This window comes from Triturus cristatus, chromosome 4_1, assembly GCF_964204655.1.
Source record: "Triturus cristatus chromosome 4_1, aTriCri1.1, whole genome shotgun sequence".
Lineage (NCBI taxonomy): Eukaryota > Metazoa > Chordata > Amphibia > Caudata > Salamandridae > Triturus > Triturus cristatus.
In genome coordinates this window covers 379,170,966-379,189,798 of record NC_140585.1, presented here as the reverse complement: position 1 = coordinate 379,189,798, position 18,833 = coordinate 379,170,966, and the positions used below count along the sequence as shown (strand labels likewise).

At 43.1% G+C, this 18,833-nt stretch overlaps 1 protein-coding gene across 1 annotated transcript in view; it reads right to left on the bottom strand.

Annotated features, from left to right (window-relative positions):
- SMC1B (structural maintenance of chromosomes 1B) overlaps positions 1–18,833 on the bottom strand; it is a 2,533,210-nt gene that overhangs the window by 1,947,494 nt on the left and 566,883 nt on the right. The window contains exon 7 of the mRNA XM_085652431.1: positions 11,669–11,809. Within this exon, the coding sequence (XP_085508557.1) occupies positions 11,669–11,809 (141 nt within the window). The remainder of the gene's footprint in view (positions 1–11,668; positions 11,810–18,833) is intronic.

Sequence of the window (18,833 nt, the reverse complement as noted above, 5' to 3'; positions counted from 1 at the left end):
AAAATCATATGCCCCTACTTTCACCTGTACACAGTGGCAGTGGTGTAATCGGGGAGCCTTACATAACATGGACTCTTATGTATGTCTGTCCCAAAAGTTTTTTATTTTAAATACCTCACCTCCCCATCCTAGACCAAGCCCCACCACCTTCCCTAGCTTCCTTTCCCCTCCTGCAGCTGTGCTTTCTGCTTCCATTGAAAGCAGAGCTGCGCTGACAAGCTCTCAGACCCTTTATGACGTAGCAACAGTGGGTTATGAGTTTTGTTATCAACTGTTGGCATGCCACAACAATGGGTTATGAGATTCAGAAACTGAAATAAACAATCGAGGCTCTCTATGAGAAACATACATAACAATGTTTTTAGTTCTTTGAGATGGTGATTCCATCTACAGGGAGGTATGTTGACAAAATGTACAGTATTTCTCATCAGGGCAGTGTGATGATTTATTCCAAGCTTATTACACCCATTATAAATTCTTGGGAGTGCCCAAATACCATGTAGAACTAGGGCATTTCTCAACAATTATAAATAGATGACTATCTATAAATTTTCGCAAGAAATATTGCTTTTATAATTCTTAGTACCATAACATTCTTTTAGAATGAATTGCATCAGCCATTTTTCGCTTTACCAGAATTCTGACCACAAAACATGTGGATGTATTATCAAAGTGATTTATTATAATTTCAACAGACATAATAACAAACCAAACATTGACAAAACAACATAATATTCTACATTTCATTGTCCTTAGATGGTACATGGACTATCTTGTCCTTGTACAGCTGCTATAAAGGTGTGACACTTCAAATTATTTATCTGAATTTACACCCAGAGGACGTCTTATTTCTCAGGTATTGTATTGATAGTCATCCCTGAGGGAACTCTATATACAATATTTACATCTATTGAGCACAAACTATCTTTGGTCAAAATGCAGTATTGTGTTTTGATCTACAGACGAGGCCTATCTTGGAAATTAGGCACGAGTAAAAGAGGAGGGCAAAAAGAGGAAACACAGATGCATACTGAATAATAGCAAATTTAGTTACATAGGAAGGTATATGCTAGTTCAACCCCGTGCATACTTTTGGCTGTGCTAACCAGGGTTGACACACGCATGTATATACTTTGTGCAGAATCATACTCCATTCATTTTCATTGTGTTACCGCTGAAGGTCTTGGTATTGATATATGGCTCTAGCCTACTGGAAGAAAGGCCCAACATCACCTTCACCTAAGAACTAGTGTGACGTCGAGGAACAAGTATTGGCAAAGTCCACAGATACGGCATGCATGTATATGACAAATTATTAGCACACCACCTCTGGGCCTTTTGTTTTCCTATGGCTGTTTCCTTATTTTTATTAATCACGTGTGATGGTCACATCTCCAGCACTACTACAAAGGACTAAGTGTCAATCAATGACATCCCTAATATACTGATACAAATACAGCGGATCTGTAACCAAAGAAATATGCTACTTACCAGTATGCATCTGTTCTTGGCATGTAGAGCTGAAGAGCCACACACTTAGGATAGTAGATCGCCATCTGGTGTTGGGCTCGGAATGCCTGCAGGTTGTTGTCTTCGGAAGAAGTCTTTGGTCACGAGATAGGTGACTCCTCCCTTGGACCACAGTGCGCATGGGCATCCACTCCATCCTCAGATTGTTTTTCGCCATGATGGCAAATGATGAAGTTTGAAAAAAGAGAGAGAGATGTCCATGTGTAATGTCTAAGTAAGACTATGCTGGAACAGATACAGGTCCCGATGAGGTGGGTGGGCGTGTGTGGCTCTGCAGCTCTACATGCCAAGAACAGATGCATACTGGTAAGTAGCATATTCCGTTCGAGGCATATGAGCTGCAGATCACACACTGAGGATAGACTATATAGCAGTGTCTCCCTTAGTGGTGGTCACCTGTATCAGTTGCAGCAGTTTGGAATAAAGTTTTAAGGACAGCCTGACCTACAGAAGCTTGTTGTTTTGCCTGCACGTCAACACAGTAATGTTTAGTGAAGGTGTGTGTTGTAGACCATGTGGCTGCCTTACAAATATCTTCTAAGGGAATGTTTCCTAAGAATGCCATGGAAGCCTCTATTTTGCGTGTGGAATGTGCTCTTGGGGGAACTGTTAGTGTGCGTTTAGCCTTGTGGTAGCATATTTGGATACATTTAACTATCTACCTGGCTATCCCGGATTTGGAAATGGGGTTGCCTTTATGTGGTGGAGAGAAAGCAACAAACAATTGTTTGGTTTTGCGGAAAGCTTTGGTTCTGTCAATGTAGTAAAGTAGGGCTCTTTTAACGTCTAAGGTATGAAGAGCTCTTTCAGCTACCGAGTCCGGATTTGGGAAGAACACTGGTAGCTCTACTGATTGGTTAAGATGGAACGGAGAAATGACTTTTGGCAGGAATTTCGGATTTGTTCTAAGAACCACTTTGTTGCGGTGTAATTGTAGGGATGTGATAGCAATAAGAAAAGCCACTTTCCATGTGAGGAACTGTAGTTCGCATTTATGCAGAGGTTCAAAACGGGGTCCCATGAGCTTTGTAAGAACAATGTTTAGATTCCACACTGGAGAGGGTGGTAATCTGGGAGGAATAATCCTCTTAAGGCCTTCCATGAAGGCTTTGATCGCAGGTACTCTAAATAGTGACAAGTGTTGACGATTTTGCAAGTAGGCTGCTAATGCTGCTAGGTGGAGACGTATGGATGAGTACGCTAAATTACATTTTTGCAAGTGTAGTAAGTGGCAAATGATGTTCTGTATGGATGCGTCCAGTGGGCGTATATCATTGTTATTGCAGTAAATGGCAAATCTTTTCCATTGTGCAGCATAGCAGGCTCTAGCGGTAGGTCTTCTGGCCTCCTTTATAATATTCATACAGTCTGGTGGTAGGTTGAGGTAACCGAACTCTAGGACTTCAGGAGCCAGATCGCTAGTTTCTGTTGACCTGGATCTGGGTGTCTTATCTCTTCATGGTTCTGGGATAGTAAGGACGGGGAGAGATGCAGTTTTTGGTGTGGAAGTAGGGAGAGTTCCAGCAGTGTTGTGAACCAGGGCTGGCGTGCCCAAGTGGGGGCTACTAGGATCAGTTTGAGAGACTGCTGCCTGAGCTTGTGTACCACGAATGGAATGAGTGGGAGAGGCGGAAAAGCATACGCAAATCTGCCTGACCAGTTCATCCATATCGCATTGCCCTTGGACTGTGGGTGGGGAAACCTGGCGACGAAGGTTGGGCATTTTGCGTTTTCGTGTGTGGCGAACAGATCTATGTCTGGTTGGCCCCATTTTTGGAAAAAGGGTAATAGGACTTGTGGATGTAATTCCCATTTGTGGATTTGTTGTGTCTGTCGACTTAACAGGTCGGCAATCTGATTGTGAACCCCTGGAAGGTGTTCTGCAAGCAGGTATATGTTCTGGGGAAGGGCCCATCTCCAAATGTTCTGTGCTAGCTGGGACAGCTGGAGAGAATGTGTGCCTCCTTGTTTTTGTATATAATACATGGCTGCCATGTTGTCCGTCCGGATGAGGACAGTTTTGTTTTGGAGATGTATTTAGAATGATTTAAGTGCTAGGAATACTGCCAGTAGTTCCAGGTAATTGATATGGAGCACTTTTTGGTGAGTGGTCCATTTGCCCTGAGTGGTGTGTCCTAGGAGATGGGCTCCCCATCCCGTGAGTGATGCGTCCGTTGTTAGCACTATTTGTGGATGAGGCTTGAGGAACGGCCGCCCTTTAAACAGGTTTATTGTGTTCCACCAGCTGCAAATACCTGAAAGTCGGGTGCTTTTAATATTGCAGTGTTACATATTTTCATTACATTCGGAAGAAGAGCTTTCCCAGGAGCAGAGCCTAGCTGATCCTGTGATGTGATCTCACTGAGCTGATCTTTACGGTATGGGGTTCCCCATTCAAGCATAGAGACCTTTTACAAGTCTAATAATAATAATATTAGTTTGCTAGCGAAAGGAAGGTGGCTGAGATCCACTGTCATTTTAGTATGATTACTCCTTTCATTTTCTATGGTATTGTAACTATGCTGATGGTTTTGATCTTAATCATTTGTCTGCTTATGTTAGCCAAAGTACTGCATCTTAGGACACGAGGTTTATAAAATAAACTCTTTAAACTTTACCGTGTCTCTGTTTATTCTGTTGTGGATTGATATGAGAATAATTACGAACAGGTATTTCTGATTCCCACCATTCCTGAGAAATACACTAAGTCGCTTGTTCTGGGTTGTCTATACATTGGGACCGCCGAGCTAAACCTCGGATAACGAATGGGACACTGATGCTGGTCGGATAAGGGGTTCTGGGTTCTGAGGTGAGTTTTTGGTACACCACAATTCACTGAGGTCCTGGTTTCCTGTGCATAGTTCTGTGCATATGCAAAAACAACAATTGATGGACAGAATGCAGAACAATGTCATACATTCACCCCAGTACAGAGATCTGGGCCTAAATCCATCGTTTTTTTGCTCACCATGCCATTCCAGTTTGAACCCAGCCATATGCAAATCAGTCTTGACCCTGTGCCCCATGGGAACAGTCCAGCCCGAACTGCCAAGCCAGGTCCTCCCTGGACTGGAAACAAGCATCCTAGGACCGGTTACGGGCTTTCAGCCCTCGTCAGCCAGGATAGCCTGATTCCAGTGGCATGGAGAGCAAGGGACTCACGTCTGAGCATACCCTTCCCACTCGGGGTGACAAATGCAAAAACAACAATTGATGGACAGAATGCAGAACAATGTCATACATTCACCCCAGTACAGAGATCTGGGCCTAAATCCATCGTTTTTTTGCTCACCATGCCATTCCTGTTTGAACCCAGCCATATGCAAATCAGTCTTGACCCTGTGCCCCATGGGAACAGTCCAGCCCGAACTGCCAAGCCAGGTTCTCCCTGGACTGGAAACAAGCATCCTAGGACCGGTTTCGGGCTTTCAGCCCTCGTCAGCCAGGATAGCCTGATTCCAGTGGCATGGAGAGCAAGGGACTCACGTCTGAGCATACCCTTCCCACTCGGGGTGACAAATGCAAAAACAACAATTGATGGACAGAATGCAGAACAATGTCATACATTCACCCCAGTACAGAGATCTGGGCCTAAATCCATCGTTTTTTTGCTCACCATGCCATTCCAGTTTGAACCCAGCCATATGCAAATCAGTCTTGACCCTGTGCCCCATGGGAACAGTCCAGCCCGAACTGCCAAGCCAGGTCCTCCCTGGACTGGAAACAAGCATCCTAGGGCCGGTTTCGGGCTTTCAGCCCTCGTCAGCCAGGATAGCCTGATTCCAGTGGCATGGAGAGCAAGGGACTCACGTCTGAGCATACCCTTCCCACTCGGGGTGACAAATGCAAAAACAACAATTGATGGACAGAATGCAGAACAATGTCATACATTCACCCCAGTGCAGAGATCTGGGCCTAAATCCATTGTTTTTTTGCTCACCATGACATTCCAGTGGGCAAAAGAACGATGGATTTAACCCAGATCTCTTGACTGGGTGAGAATGTTTGCATTGTCAGCATTCCGTCCATCATTTGTTTGTTGTAACGCTTTTCGCCCTAAGTGGGATGGGTATTCCCAGACGTGGGACCCGTGCTCACTACACCACTGGAGTCAAGCTATCCTGGCTGATGACGGCTGATAGCCAGAAACCGGTCCTAGGATGCTTGATTCCGGTCCAGTGAAGGCATGGCTTGGCAGTTCGGGCTGGACTGTTCCCATGAGGCTCAGGGTCAAGACTGATTTGCATATGGCCATGTCTAAACTGGGGTGGTGTAGTGGGCAAAAGAACGATGGATTTAACCCAGATCTCTTGACTGGTAGAGAATGTATGCATTGTCAGCATTCCGTCCATCATTTGTTTGTTGTAACATCTTTTCTTTGTAGGCAGCATTTTTTTATGCCATCATCCAAGGGGTGTACTGAACGTGGTGGGAGTTATTGTGGGCATAGTGCGCTGCATACCATAACTGTCGCATTTCAGGGCTTTTTTTCATTTTTGTTCCTGCTGAACCATAGCTGACTTTTAACAGTGAGTTTCATAGGTTTTTGTGATGAATCGCATTCAACTGCCATGCACCCATTCTGCGCTGTGCACAGCTTTGGGACAGTAGTTGCAGGTGGAGCCCACCAGCATTTATTTTTGGGGACCAACACATAATAGACATACTTTGATGCAGAGCATCAGAGAGAAAAATACAAAAGGAAGAAGGAAGAAAAAGATAGAAAAACTAGAACAAAGGGAGAAATCAGGGATGACAAGCAGTGCTTTAAATGGGCTGGTACTGTCCGGTATGGAGTACAGGCGCTTTTTATTTTGGAAGGGAAAGTACCGGCACTTCTCAAGAGAAATGATATGCTTTTAATTGGAGAGTGCCGGCACTTCCCAGAAACAAGCAGGTACTCTGCTACAGAGTACCGGCACTTCTATTTTTCCATTACAAGTAACCTGCAGGAGCAAGAGAGAGAGGAAGAGGGTGTCAGGTTATAAATTAAAGAAGCATGACGTAGAATTACAACTACACAGAGTTTGTATTCGGCACTCTGACCTTCGATAGCTGGCTTCTGAACAAATCGTTAGGCCAGGCACTTATTTATTTATATATTAAGCACAGTCTTTGGCCATGTTGTGCACTAAACCAGCTTTGGGTGTGAATAGTGGAGGTTGGTCGCAGGGTGTGCCTGGTCTTGCATTGGGCTTAATGTGCTAGCTACCAAGTTTCTTACAGATTCAACAACAGAGCCATGACATTGAGAAAACCAAGAGTAAGCTAAACATGTTAAGATACTGCCAAATTTTAGGCAGATCGATCAAGTGCTGGAAAAGTTATTAGTAAATCAAACATGTTTTGCCTATTCTCCATTTAATCTGAGCCCCCACCCAAAAAATTCACACAAAACTTGACATACCAACAGAAAACCAATCATTCCAAGCTGCTGCCAAATTTTGGGCATGTCACACAGTCGCAATGTTACGTTTCTCGCACAACAAATGAAATGCTCATCACCTCACAATATGTACATTAATAAATAACATAAAAATGCGAAATGTAACTAAACAACAAGACCGAATCAAACCGATGAACGATACAATAATAATAGTCACCCCTTTCAAATTGGTAAGAGTAATGTGAAAGGTAATCTCACCGGTATGATGTTTTACAGCATGTGGAATCCCATCTGTTTCACTAAAGGCAAGGTCATAAGCAGTACATTTGGGGTGCAAGTTATGTTTTACATGGATGTAGTGTGAGTAATAGATTTTGATCCAAATCACAATTTGAAACATTTAGTGAGTTTTCGTTTTTAATTCGTAACCGTAACTGCATATTAATTGGGGTTATTTCCCAATACATTTGTAAGTTTTTTTCCAAACAAACATTCCAGTGTTATAACAAAGACAAACATAACTTAATTTTCCTATATATATAAAAAATCAATTGAAAAACCACAGTTAAAGAGCAGTTATGGTTGCAAATTACAGCCATAAAGACACCAAAATATACAAGGTTTGGACAGCAATCCACAAATCGCACAACAGCCTTTAAAGTTGCAGTGTCAGTTTTCAGCTGGTCATGGCTGCAACCTATATGACTACATTCTCCTTGTTTACTTCTCTTCATTTCCTTTAAAAAAAACTTTGTGAATGAATTTTCTCCATGTCATCTAGCTTACTGGAGACATTTTTACATTTTAAGTATTTTTCACTTTTTATAAGTGGAACATATATCCTGTTTTATATGCTACTAATTTTTTTAATATTAAATAACAATATACGGCATTTGTCAAGAAAGGAGAAGATGGAATACAGCTATTTATACTGTTGGAAGAATTGCTACAGGACACCATGAGTGGGTGGGAATATTTATTGCTTACGATTAACAATTGCAATTCCCTTAAGAAAAAGTTACTTACCTTCCGTAAAAAACATTCTGTTGGATACTTTATCTACTTGCACATCCCCAGGCTGGTAGTTTTTGCAATAGCTCTCTGGCGCTGCCAGAGCGCTCGGGCTCCTTTTTGACACCAGGCACAGAGTTGTGAAGGCACCAAGGGCCAGATGTAGGTAAATTCAATTTTGCGAGTCCTTAACAGCGATTTTTACCGAATCGCTATTAAGGACTCGCAAAATTGAATGTAGGTAGGACTCGCAAAAATATTTGTGATTCCTTATTATTCCTTAATTGCGAATTGCAAATTGTGATTCGCAATCAATGAACCCCAACCCATTCATTCCTATGGGCCAAGAGACCCATAAGAAGGAATAGGATTTGCGCCCGCAATTTGCGATTCACCAAATTGTGGGCGCAATTTCAAGGGTTCCAAAAGGACACCCTGTTGCACCCCTGAAATGTGCATGTGTGCATATGTGGCGCACATACATGCCCTAAAGGGATGTATGTGTGCCACATGGCACTTTGGAAAAAGTCAAAAAGTGCTTTTTGAAATGAAATCGCAAAATACCACCCACTTGAAGTTGGTGGTATTTTGCGATTCCTTAAGGCAAAATCGCAATTTGTGATGCCTACCAGCATAGCATTTAGGGAAATGCAAACTGCGATTCTCTAGATGCTTGCACAAAATAAGGAATCGCAATTTTGCGATTCCTTATTTTGCGAGTAGGTTTAAACTTACCTACATTGCAAACAGCCAAATAGCGATCGCAAACGCTGAAATTCTGCAAATTTCAGCGTTTGCTCTCGCTATTTGGCTTCCTACATCTGGCCCTAAAGGGCTATAAATCGCAAGAGTGTCTAGTTCAATTCTGTTTTTGCTGCAACACTGAGGCATTATCAAGAAGACTGTTTATCAAGCAGTGCTGCGATACAATTCCAACCATGGCATCTTAATTAGGAAAGGCAACAAGGTTTTTGAGAACGAGGAGGCGGGTGGGTCAGTGAAGAATCTGCAGGTAGATTCAGGCGGGAGGGTCAGTGAGGAATCTGCAGGTAGATAAGAGTATCCAAGAGAAATATTGTTACTAAAGTGGAGTAACTTCTTCTTCTGATTGGTACTTCTACCTGCAGTTTCCTCACCTTTCAGAAGGCTCCCAAACAAGACTCTCTTTGGGTGTACGTACTGGAGAACTAAACTAGAAAGACATGAAGGACATAAAGGGCAAAGTGCAATCCCTTTTCACTTTCGAATCCAAGCGATAGTCTTTGGCTAAAGTATAGGGAGAGGACCATGTATCTACTTTACAGATTTCAGTCACTCAGAGCACTCTAGCTAGGGCAGAAGTGGGGGATTTTGCCTTGGTGGAATTACCCCGATTTCATTCCGGTGTGTCTTTCTTGGCTAGAGAATAATATATCTTGATGCATAAAATGATTCAGTGAGGCAGGGATCGAGTTCAGACTGCCTATCCGTTTTTACAGCTAGTGTAGCCCACAAAGAGCCAATTCTTTTGTGCAGTTGAGGTAGAAATTAGCTTTATGTTGAGCCTTTGCAGCCTCCCTTCCCTTAGATGGGATGTAGAGGAGGGAATAAAGATGGTTATTTGATGGATTGACCCAGATAGAAAGGAGACACCATTTTTTGTTTGAAACACCATCATGTCTGAGAAGAAACACGTAAATGGGGGCCAAAGAGACCAGGCCTGCAACTCCCTGACTCGACAAGCCATGGTTACAGCAACTAGAAAAACAGTTTTTAACGGCAAGAGCAGTAACTGGCAACTAGGCATAAGCTCAAAGGGAGAACCAAATGAAGCGCCAGTGATGCATTATAAAAGGGGCTGGCGAAAATGTTTGTCATACCTTTCAGAGATTTAAAGAGGGATGAATGATCTGGTAAGCAGACAGCTCAAAGAGATATCCCTTGACAGTAGCCACCACACAGGTTTGCTGGGCCAAGAACATTGCAAAGTGTAGTATGCTGGCAAGGTGCACTACTAAAGGGCCAATACTCCTCTTGGCACACCAGGAAACAAATGTATTCGATCTCCCTAGGTAAATGGATTTTATGGAAGGGTGGGGCCCAGGAAAAAGGACATCCACCATTTCCAATGATACCAGAAATGCACTCAAACTTCCCCGCTTAATCAGAACCTGAGGAATCAAGCGCATGGGGGAAACGTCTACTCTAACTGAAATGCATCCCCAAAGAAGACCTGCAACAGAAGGTGGAGAGCTCCATACTTTGGGCAGTGAGAATTGTCAAGAGTGGCAAAGAGGTCCAGGTGAGGCCTGCAACAAACAGCATGGTGATGCCACCAGCGGTCAGCAACAAGAGGCCAACTGATACTTTCAGACCTGGTATTCAGAGCCCCTGCTAGATGGTTGGCAACCATCCAGAGACCATGCTAGTGTGCGCAAGACCAGAGACTGTGGAGTTCTTGAAAGGGAGTCCTAGACCCTTCTTAGGTATCTTATTGTGGTTGTATTGTTGTTTGAAATCTGGATTGACTGACAGTGAAATGTCAGGAGGAAACCCTTAAACACCAACTAAATCGCTCCCAGTTTCAGCAGACTGATGTGAGAACCTTGGTCCCCTGGAGCCCACAGGCCTCCCTATTCTAAGGTGGAAACATTCGTTACCAGCATGGCCAATGCTAGAGGGAGCGGATTTTTTTTTCCAAGTGGAACTCTGTTCTTTCCCATCAACTTAACTCCACTGGAGCATCCCAGGAGACGCCACAGGCAAAATCTCCACAAACTCAGGATATATGATTTTGATCTTTGATGAAAACAGCAGTGCTTTTTCTTCTCGTCTCTGGTCCTGTCCTTCAAAAATCTACGGTGCCCCTGATGACCCTCTTGAGAGCGAGCCGAAAACAGATTAGCTCTATGCTCCTGGGTGGCGATTGGGTGAAGCTGCCACCAGAGGTCACACAACAACATGAGGTGGCTCAACACGGAGGCACCAGAGACAGTCGTTATGAAGATCTGTGATATACATTTGGCTGCTGCAATGCTGTTTAAAACCACATCTCTTAGGAGGTGAAAGTCACCTATCTTCACCAACTGCAAAAAGATGTTTAGAGAGACTAATTCTCCATGGAATAGGAGAGAAAAAGGTCTGGATGCATATAAATGAACAGAAAAAACATAGCTGACATCAGGGCGCAGAGGTAAGCGAAATATGGCCCTGATGACATTATCATGTGTTGTACTGGACACTCTGCCAGCGCTTGAAATCAATTGAATACGTTTCCGAATAAGTCTGGCACCTAAGGAATAATCAAAGGTGAGGAATCTGCAGGCAGAAGCATCCTTCCAAAGGGAAAGGGTATTTACATCATTTGTAATTGCGTCTTTCACATCAAGGTTGGGGTTATGAGCACTGCATTTAGTATGCGAGTTATTGTTTGCATGGCTGTTGTGCAACAACTTGAAAATAATCCATAGGAAATCCAGATTAAGCAAGGCATGCTGCACTTTACGAACTATAAATAATTCATATGATTTACTGCACATTGTATACCGCAGCACATAATATATTCACTTGGAAAATCTGTTTTTCTTTTTAAATATATTTGTTAAAAAAAAACATTTTTACACAGCTCTTTTTGGATGTTCCACAATTATTTTAGTCTTAAAAACAAACATGCAAACGTTAACCAGTGAAGAAAATACATCACATCTATTTCAATGTTCTTAAAAAAACCTCAGAAAACACGGAAGATGCCACTATTACTACCTCAACTTCTTTTTGGCGCCTTTGTTCAAATAGTATTCGTTCTTGATCAGCTTTTTGTTCCCACTGTACTTTATCCATTTGCTGTGACAGTATTGCAACATTTTTCCGCACTTCTTCTTTCAGCTTTTTGTATTGATCCAGCTGTACAAATATAATTTTAATATAATTGTAATGATAGTAATACTAATAATATTTTAAATCAAGTACCTTCACAATCAATGTCTCACTCTGGTTGGTCTGGTAATGACGATAACTGGAGTGTTAGGCAGCTTCTTTTACCAGAACTAATCATATAGTGTAGGTTAAACGAAAAAGAACCACACAGTGTAGTTATAAAGATAGTTACATGTATTATACGCACTCACTAACACATTGGTATCTCTCCTACCCAGAGATGTGAATACAATACACACAATATTTAAATAAGGCAAGTAAGCACCAATACACAGTGGTCTCCAGGGGTAGACTACACCATCCAAGGATGGATTCTTGAAGAGAAGTACATGTAAACAGAGGGGACAGAGTCTATGCCACTCTGGAGTGACCAGTAGGTACGGAAAACCAATGACCACGGATGACGGAAAATGCAGGAGAGCTGACAGTGACCTTGTCGCTGCAGCTGTGAGGAACAAGCAACACTGTGGAAGACCAGGAGCTGTTCACGAGCTGTCCCACGTCAAATGTCGAGAACCAGGGGGTTGGTGTCTGGAGGGAGCACCAACAAGTCTTGGCAGCAGCAACAGACGTGGTAAACGAAGAAGATGCATTGTCGGGAACAGCAAGACTCAGGGGACTCACCAAATACAGGAGAGTCAGAGCAGGAAGCCCACTGACACCAAAGAAGACCCTCAAGAGGACCCACAAGCCGAAGGCAGAGGAGTTGCAAGAGGACCTGTATCAGCTCACCAAAGATGCAAGCCCACGGTACAGAGGATGCAGTGAGGACAAAAATTTTGGCAGGAAGAGATGCTGGAGGCTGGAGCTTCTTGTAGCCCGAAGATCTCTTCAGAAGAGTCAACAGGCCTTGGCAACAACAAGTCGATGTGGTGCACAAAGGTTCTATTCCACTGGTTCTGACGAGGGATACTGGCCTCAAACTTGCTTAAAACACAATTCAGGCCTTGAGGGAGTTGCAGAAACACCACCTGTGTTGTTGAGCTTTTCAATCCGTAGGACATCAGGAGCAGCAGACCGGTCAGCTTGGTTGCAGTGCCTGCAGAAGCAGGGGAGTGACTCCTTCACTCCAAGGGAGATTACTTTTGGTTTCCTTGATGCCCACAGGCCTGGAGAGGAACCTGGATGAAGCAAATGCACAGATGACATTGAAAGCTGGCAGGACGACGAGAGCTGGAGTCTTCCTTGGTGCAGTCTTGGTTCCTAGGCGAAGTCCAACGAAGTCGAAAGTGCCCAGACGGTAGAAGTTGAAGTGGTTTGGGGTTTGAATCTTGTCCCACGACGAATCTGAAGAGCAACCCACAGGTAAGTAAGCCCTTAAGTACCATAGGGAAAGGGTTAGGATGATTCAAGAATCCCTCTCAGAGGAGGGGCTGGAGAGAGGGCAGGATACTCTCATGTCCTTTGTCCAGCTTTGCGCCAGAGCAGGAGCCAACAGCTCCCTGAACTGGCTCAAACTGGAGTATGCAAGGAGGGCGACACATGTGTCCTTCAAAGCAGTCTGCTGGTGCTGGCAAGCGTCCCCACCCTAGACCAATACACTAAGGCCTGTCTGGGAGGTGGTCACACTTCCTTGTGGAAGGAAACCTATTTTTCTGCCTTCCCCTGCTCGGGCTCAGCTCAGCATGAGGGCAGACACTTGTCTGTGGTCGGCACCAGCACTAGCTTGCTGTTAGACCCTAAAAGGATGTTAATGAGAATGCAGGGGGGCACCCTAGAGGTACCCCTCAGTACATGGGATCCTACATCCAACACTGAAATCGGTGTAGGGGTAGGATTCCAAAATGTTTGATATCAAACATGACCGCTTACGGTGCAGCCAATATGTTGTTAGACATCTTGTATTTGACTTTTTGTCCACTATAAGTATTAAATGGCTGACCGCACTTACAAAGCCTGGAGAATCGACTCCGGGGTTTGTAGATGGGCCCTGCTCATGCAAGGGCTCACTCACACTTGTAACCAAGCACCCTGCCCTAAGGACTGAAGAGCCTGCCATAGGGGTGACTTATAGGGATTAAGTGCAGTGACCTCAGATATAAGGAAACTTATATCTGTCTTGAGAGGTCCAAGCGCTAACTCACACAAGCCGCAATAACAGGCCTGTAGTTACCATTTAAGCGGACTCCTATGTGTGGCACAATACATGCTTCAGCCCATGGGAAACTCCTGGCGTACCTATGCCCTGGGTACCTTAATACCATATACTAGGGACTTACAACGGTACACCAGTAGCAAATGGGTAAAGTACCAAAGTACTTACCATTATCAAATTTAGGGAGGAAGCACAGTGACTGGGGTCTTGATTAGCAGGATTCCAGTAAGGCTAGTCATAAAACAGAGCAACACCAGGCAAAAAGTGGCGGTAACCATGTTAGAATGATCCTACCTTCCTACACCACTACTCTGTTATGTCCACCGGGGAGGCAGAAGGGCGCTTATGACTATCATGGAGATATCCCTACAAGATAACTGGAGTTACAGGTAAGAAACTATTTCTTCTCTCGTAGGGGATCTCAATTCATAGTCATAAGCTTTGAATAAAATAGCAAGCCCATCCCCAGCAAGACAGATGGGGGGAAAAAGAGTAGGGGTAATGGGACTGGATGCAAACAAGTAAATCTCAAAGGGAGACTCATTGTACATGATCATGTGCTTGCACATGAGAATCCCAGCCATAGTGTTTGGTAATGTGTGGACAGATGTCCATCGAACTGCAATGTCCACCTATAGGGGAATCTGGCAACAGAGCAGTACTAACAGCGTTTCCTCCAGGAGAAAAGCTGGAAGTCTACCGGACTAAGTAATGTGTGTTTCTGGAAAGCAGAAGAAGAAGAGGCAAAACACCATCCGTCAGGACATGGATAGTGTGGATATTGCCAAACGTGTAGACCACATTTTGGCACTATTTACTGATTTTGCATGTAAAATGCAGATAAAGTGTGAACACCCACATCACCTCCAGGGTATGAAATGCTTTCTCAACCATGGAGGAAAATGCTAACCTAGTGCTGGTAGGGTAAAAATCTGGTAGATGTAAAAAACTTGCAAGAAAAAAACATCAGAGGAAGTCTTTAGATTAGTGAGTTAGAGCGAAAAAAGTGAGAATGAGTTGAGAGACCCTAATGGATGTACCTCGCCCATAACCACAAGCTAGTAGAAGTGGACTGAGGAAAACAGAGTTGAGGAAGATGCAGGAATAAATTAAACATTATTACGAAAAAATCCTGCCTAAGACAGGAAAAAGACCAATCCATTTCCAGGGGGTGAAATAGACCGCAATTGAAAAGGATGCTGTTATTCAGACCTTCAAACCATGTTTTGAAAAAAGAGGGTTGTGAGGGCAGGTCGATAGGCAGAAAAAAACGTCAAGAGACCAGTAAAGGGTGAGACTAGCAATCTCTAGTCTACCACTAAGAGAAGGGAAAAAGAACATCTTCCTGGCCAACCTAGGGCATACCTTCTTGGATGAGCGCCAAAACAAAATCAGTTGGAAATTTCCCATAAAGATGAATGGCAAATCCCAGGATGCATACTGTACAATCACAGTAGCCCTTTTGTGAAATTACAGGAGAGATAGGATTGACCTATCTGGAGTCCTCCATAAGAGTGGGGTTGGAAAGCAAGGGAGCAGATGGTATGAACGCTCTACTGGAGAAGGATGAATGAGTACTGCCATCGGCACAGCTTGTCCTTAACTACAATAGTGTTGAGTGTTGAGTGTTGAGCATGAGGACTGAAGGAAGCAGTGGAAAAGTCAGAAGAAGGTCGAAACGCTTTCTTGACCTTCAAATTGCCAGGGACCTCCATGCAATCGCATGACAGAAAGATTCAAAGGTGAAGCCTTGGCAATTGTCTCTTTCCCCACTCTTTTTTGTATATGCTCTAAGGAAGGGAACCCATAGATGCTCATGGAGCCCCCGTACCTGAGAACACCATGGACAATCAAGTTGTGAAGGGTGCCGTCGTTCTGTAAAAACATTCATTTTGTGGGAGTCTACTTGAACCTTTCGTACATCTGTGAAGATATTTGCTGAGAGCCGCATGGACTTAGCTATAAGTTATACCCATGTGGTTGAGCCTTGGTGGATTAGAGATATAGACCACATTCCGTCATGGGTAAGGAGGAAGAGCATATCAGGAGGGAGGACTAGAGCCGTAAAGGCTTGACATGATAGGTAATTTTTCTGGGAGACTTCAAACCCAGGAAGAGGATTGATTGTGAGAACCACAGTGATGCATCTGACACTAGTGGCAGAAGAAACTCATTGGAGAAAAAAAAGGAATTACTTGAGGTTGGAAGGTCAGAGAGAAGTAGCATATTAGACAGACTGTCTGAAGAGGACGATGTTCTTGTAGATTCAATTTAATTGGTGCCATTCGTGATAAAGACCCCTGTTATGAGAACTCTGTGGAGTCATGTATTCAAAGCAAGGAAGAAGCTCACGGCAATCGAAGTGTTGACTCTTCTTGCACCAATGAGCAACGAAAAGAAAACTTGCTCATACAGAAAGATCTATGAATGACGGAGAAGTCGTAGAGATTAGTTTCAAACCATTTTGACACCCAGTATAATATTTTGATATGTGGATAAAGCTGTATGATGAGTATAAGTCTTGGTTAACCAATCCCGTATGGAGGGTAAGACGAAGAGTGGATGCATCTTGAGATGGACAGCTACCACTACCACGCAATTAAAAAAAAAAAAAAAGGACTGGGTGGAGATATGGGGCAAAAAGGAAGCAATTGATAGTGATAGAGCGCACGAACCACAGCAACTCTCCAAATTTTGTATGGTACATAACCAGACATAGAGCCAATAGAAAGCTCAACTAACAGGTAAAGTATAGCACAGAGAGGGTCTAAATGCATCGCAATCTCAACTAGGTGAGGAATAACACCCCCTGCTCTTGTAGCCTGATGGTGACTTTTGAGCAAAGCGTTTAAACAAAAAATCAACAAGCGCAGAACTTGACAGGTGGACAAAACTGAAAGGAGCTGCCTCCTACCAGAGATCGTAATGGCAGAAAGGGACAAAGAGTTCATGATGTAGCACCTCTGGATACTTGTAAGAGGAAAGAACCCACTGAGGATAGGCCTAAAAGAATGTTCTTTGGGCCATTGTAGCAAGGGTGCCTGCGAGGTAAAACTGTAGGTTCCACCGAGATAAGACCATAGATTACTGAACGTCTGGTCCAGAGGCCGAACTATCACACCATGGAACGTATATGAATCATTATATAATGTATGTGAGCCATCTTGAGGAAAGAGTGGCCGTCATAAAGGAGCGAGCCGCTGAGACTCCAGCCAGGAATGTCTCCGAACATGTGCCGCCCAGTTCTAAGACACAGATTACTTTATTACATACAATGAAACATGTATGGACTATTGTAGGCATATTTCCTGTGCCTGGGAATATCATCCATCAACTTGTGAGTAGGTTACCATACTGTGTCCCATAGCTGTCTAGGAGGGGGGGTAAGTGCACTGGTACCTGTATTAGTCAGGCGACCATGCTAAAGTTTGCAGCCGATAGAGAAAAGATGTTCCTATTCCTCCACCTACACATTAAGATATATGCTGACTCCCTCAATTCTCCGCTGTCTCACACTTCTTAGATGCAGAGCTTTTGATATGGTGGTTCCATTCTCTTCAGCTTCACTAACGTTTTGACTCGCTTCTCCTTCCAGAATCTTCTGGTGAGAAGTACTCTTCTTTATTTATTTAATAATATTAAGTGTCTTCAGATAAACGTGCCAAACATTCTGCAGATTAATAGATCGGCTGATCTATCAAGTCAAGGTAAGCTGTTGATTCCAAAGAGGAGTGAGGTCAGAAAAGTAGAGGTATTTTGGAGGATACAGAGTGATTGTGATTTGTTTTGTTTCGTTACAGCTTTGTTGGTCCTGAAGAGAACACCAATAATTTATTTGGGGTGTTCGAAACGCGTCAACCTGTTGGATTTCAGACCTTTTGAGTGCTTTGTATATGTTGGAAACATTTGCAATTTTGGATAATTCCTTTGAAATTTATTCACCTTAGGTCTTATTGTCTTTAAGTATTGTCTTTCTTTTTATTGTAAACTTAGGATTGCAGTTTGTGATGAGAGTATGTATGAATGGTTGGTAGTGTGGCTGTTAGATTTGATGTGGTTAAGTTTGAATATTGAGCGTGAATTCAATTGGGGAATGTTTTCCAAACTACGATTGTGAGTATGAAAGTTTTGTGTATCAGTGAAATATGGGAGCTAAGTGAGATGTAAAATTAGTATAAAGATTTATGATTAGGTTATGAATTGTTTTTGTTATTCAAATACATTTTGATATATTCATTAATTGAAAAGAAAAAACTTTATTGGTCAATGTGTTTTGTTTCTTTGTGATGTTTTCTAAATAAGGTATAAAAGAGAGATCAGTATTGGCATTTTGTTGTTTATTGTTCTATTTGTGGCTCTGCTTTGCTGATTAGGAGTCCAAACCCTGGTTGTTATAACTTACACAGTGCTTAGTCATACTAAACTGGCTTTTTGAGCCAGTGTGACAGTAGCCAGGGCCACTAGATGAGGTTGTGCGGCCATGGCACCTTTACCATAATTATGGATTTGCCACATAATCAATCATTTGCTGCATAATCTGCAGCTTTTATTAAAAACAAATTTTGTTTCTAGCTCAAGCGATTCAAAAGTTACCAGAAGCGCAGCGACGTGTTTCTACGCAGTGGAAGACCCTTTGCAGTAGTTGAGTGGTCGCCTTTCTGTTGCTTATTTCTGTATTTTCATATTAAACTGGTGCTGAGTGGTAACCAATGCCCATACGGTGTTAACAAGTGTAATAATCACAAAAAAATGAAGTAATACTATTACAAAATGTGCCTCATTACGCCGCATAATTAGCTTTTTCTTGTCACATAATTTACTCAACCCTACCACATAATTTGACCTTCGCCTATGCGTCCCAGAATTCCACTGGTCCTGCTGTAGGCTAGGCGCTAT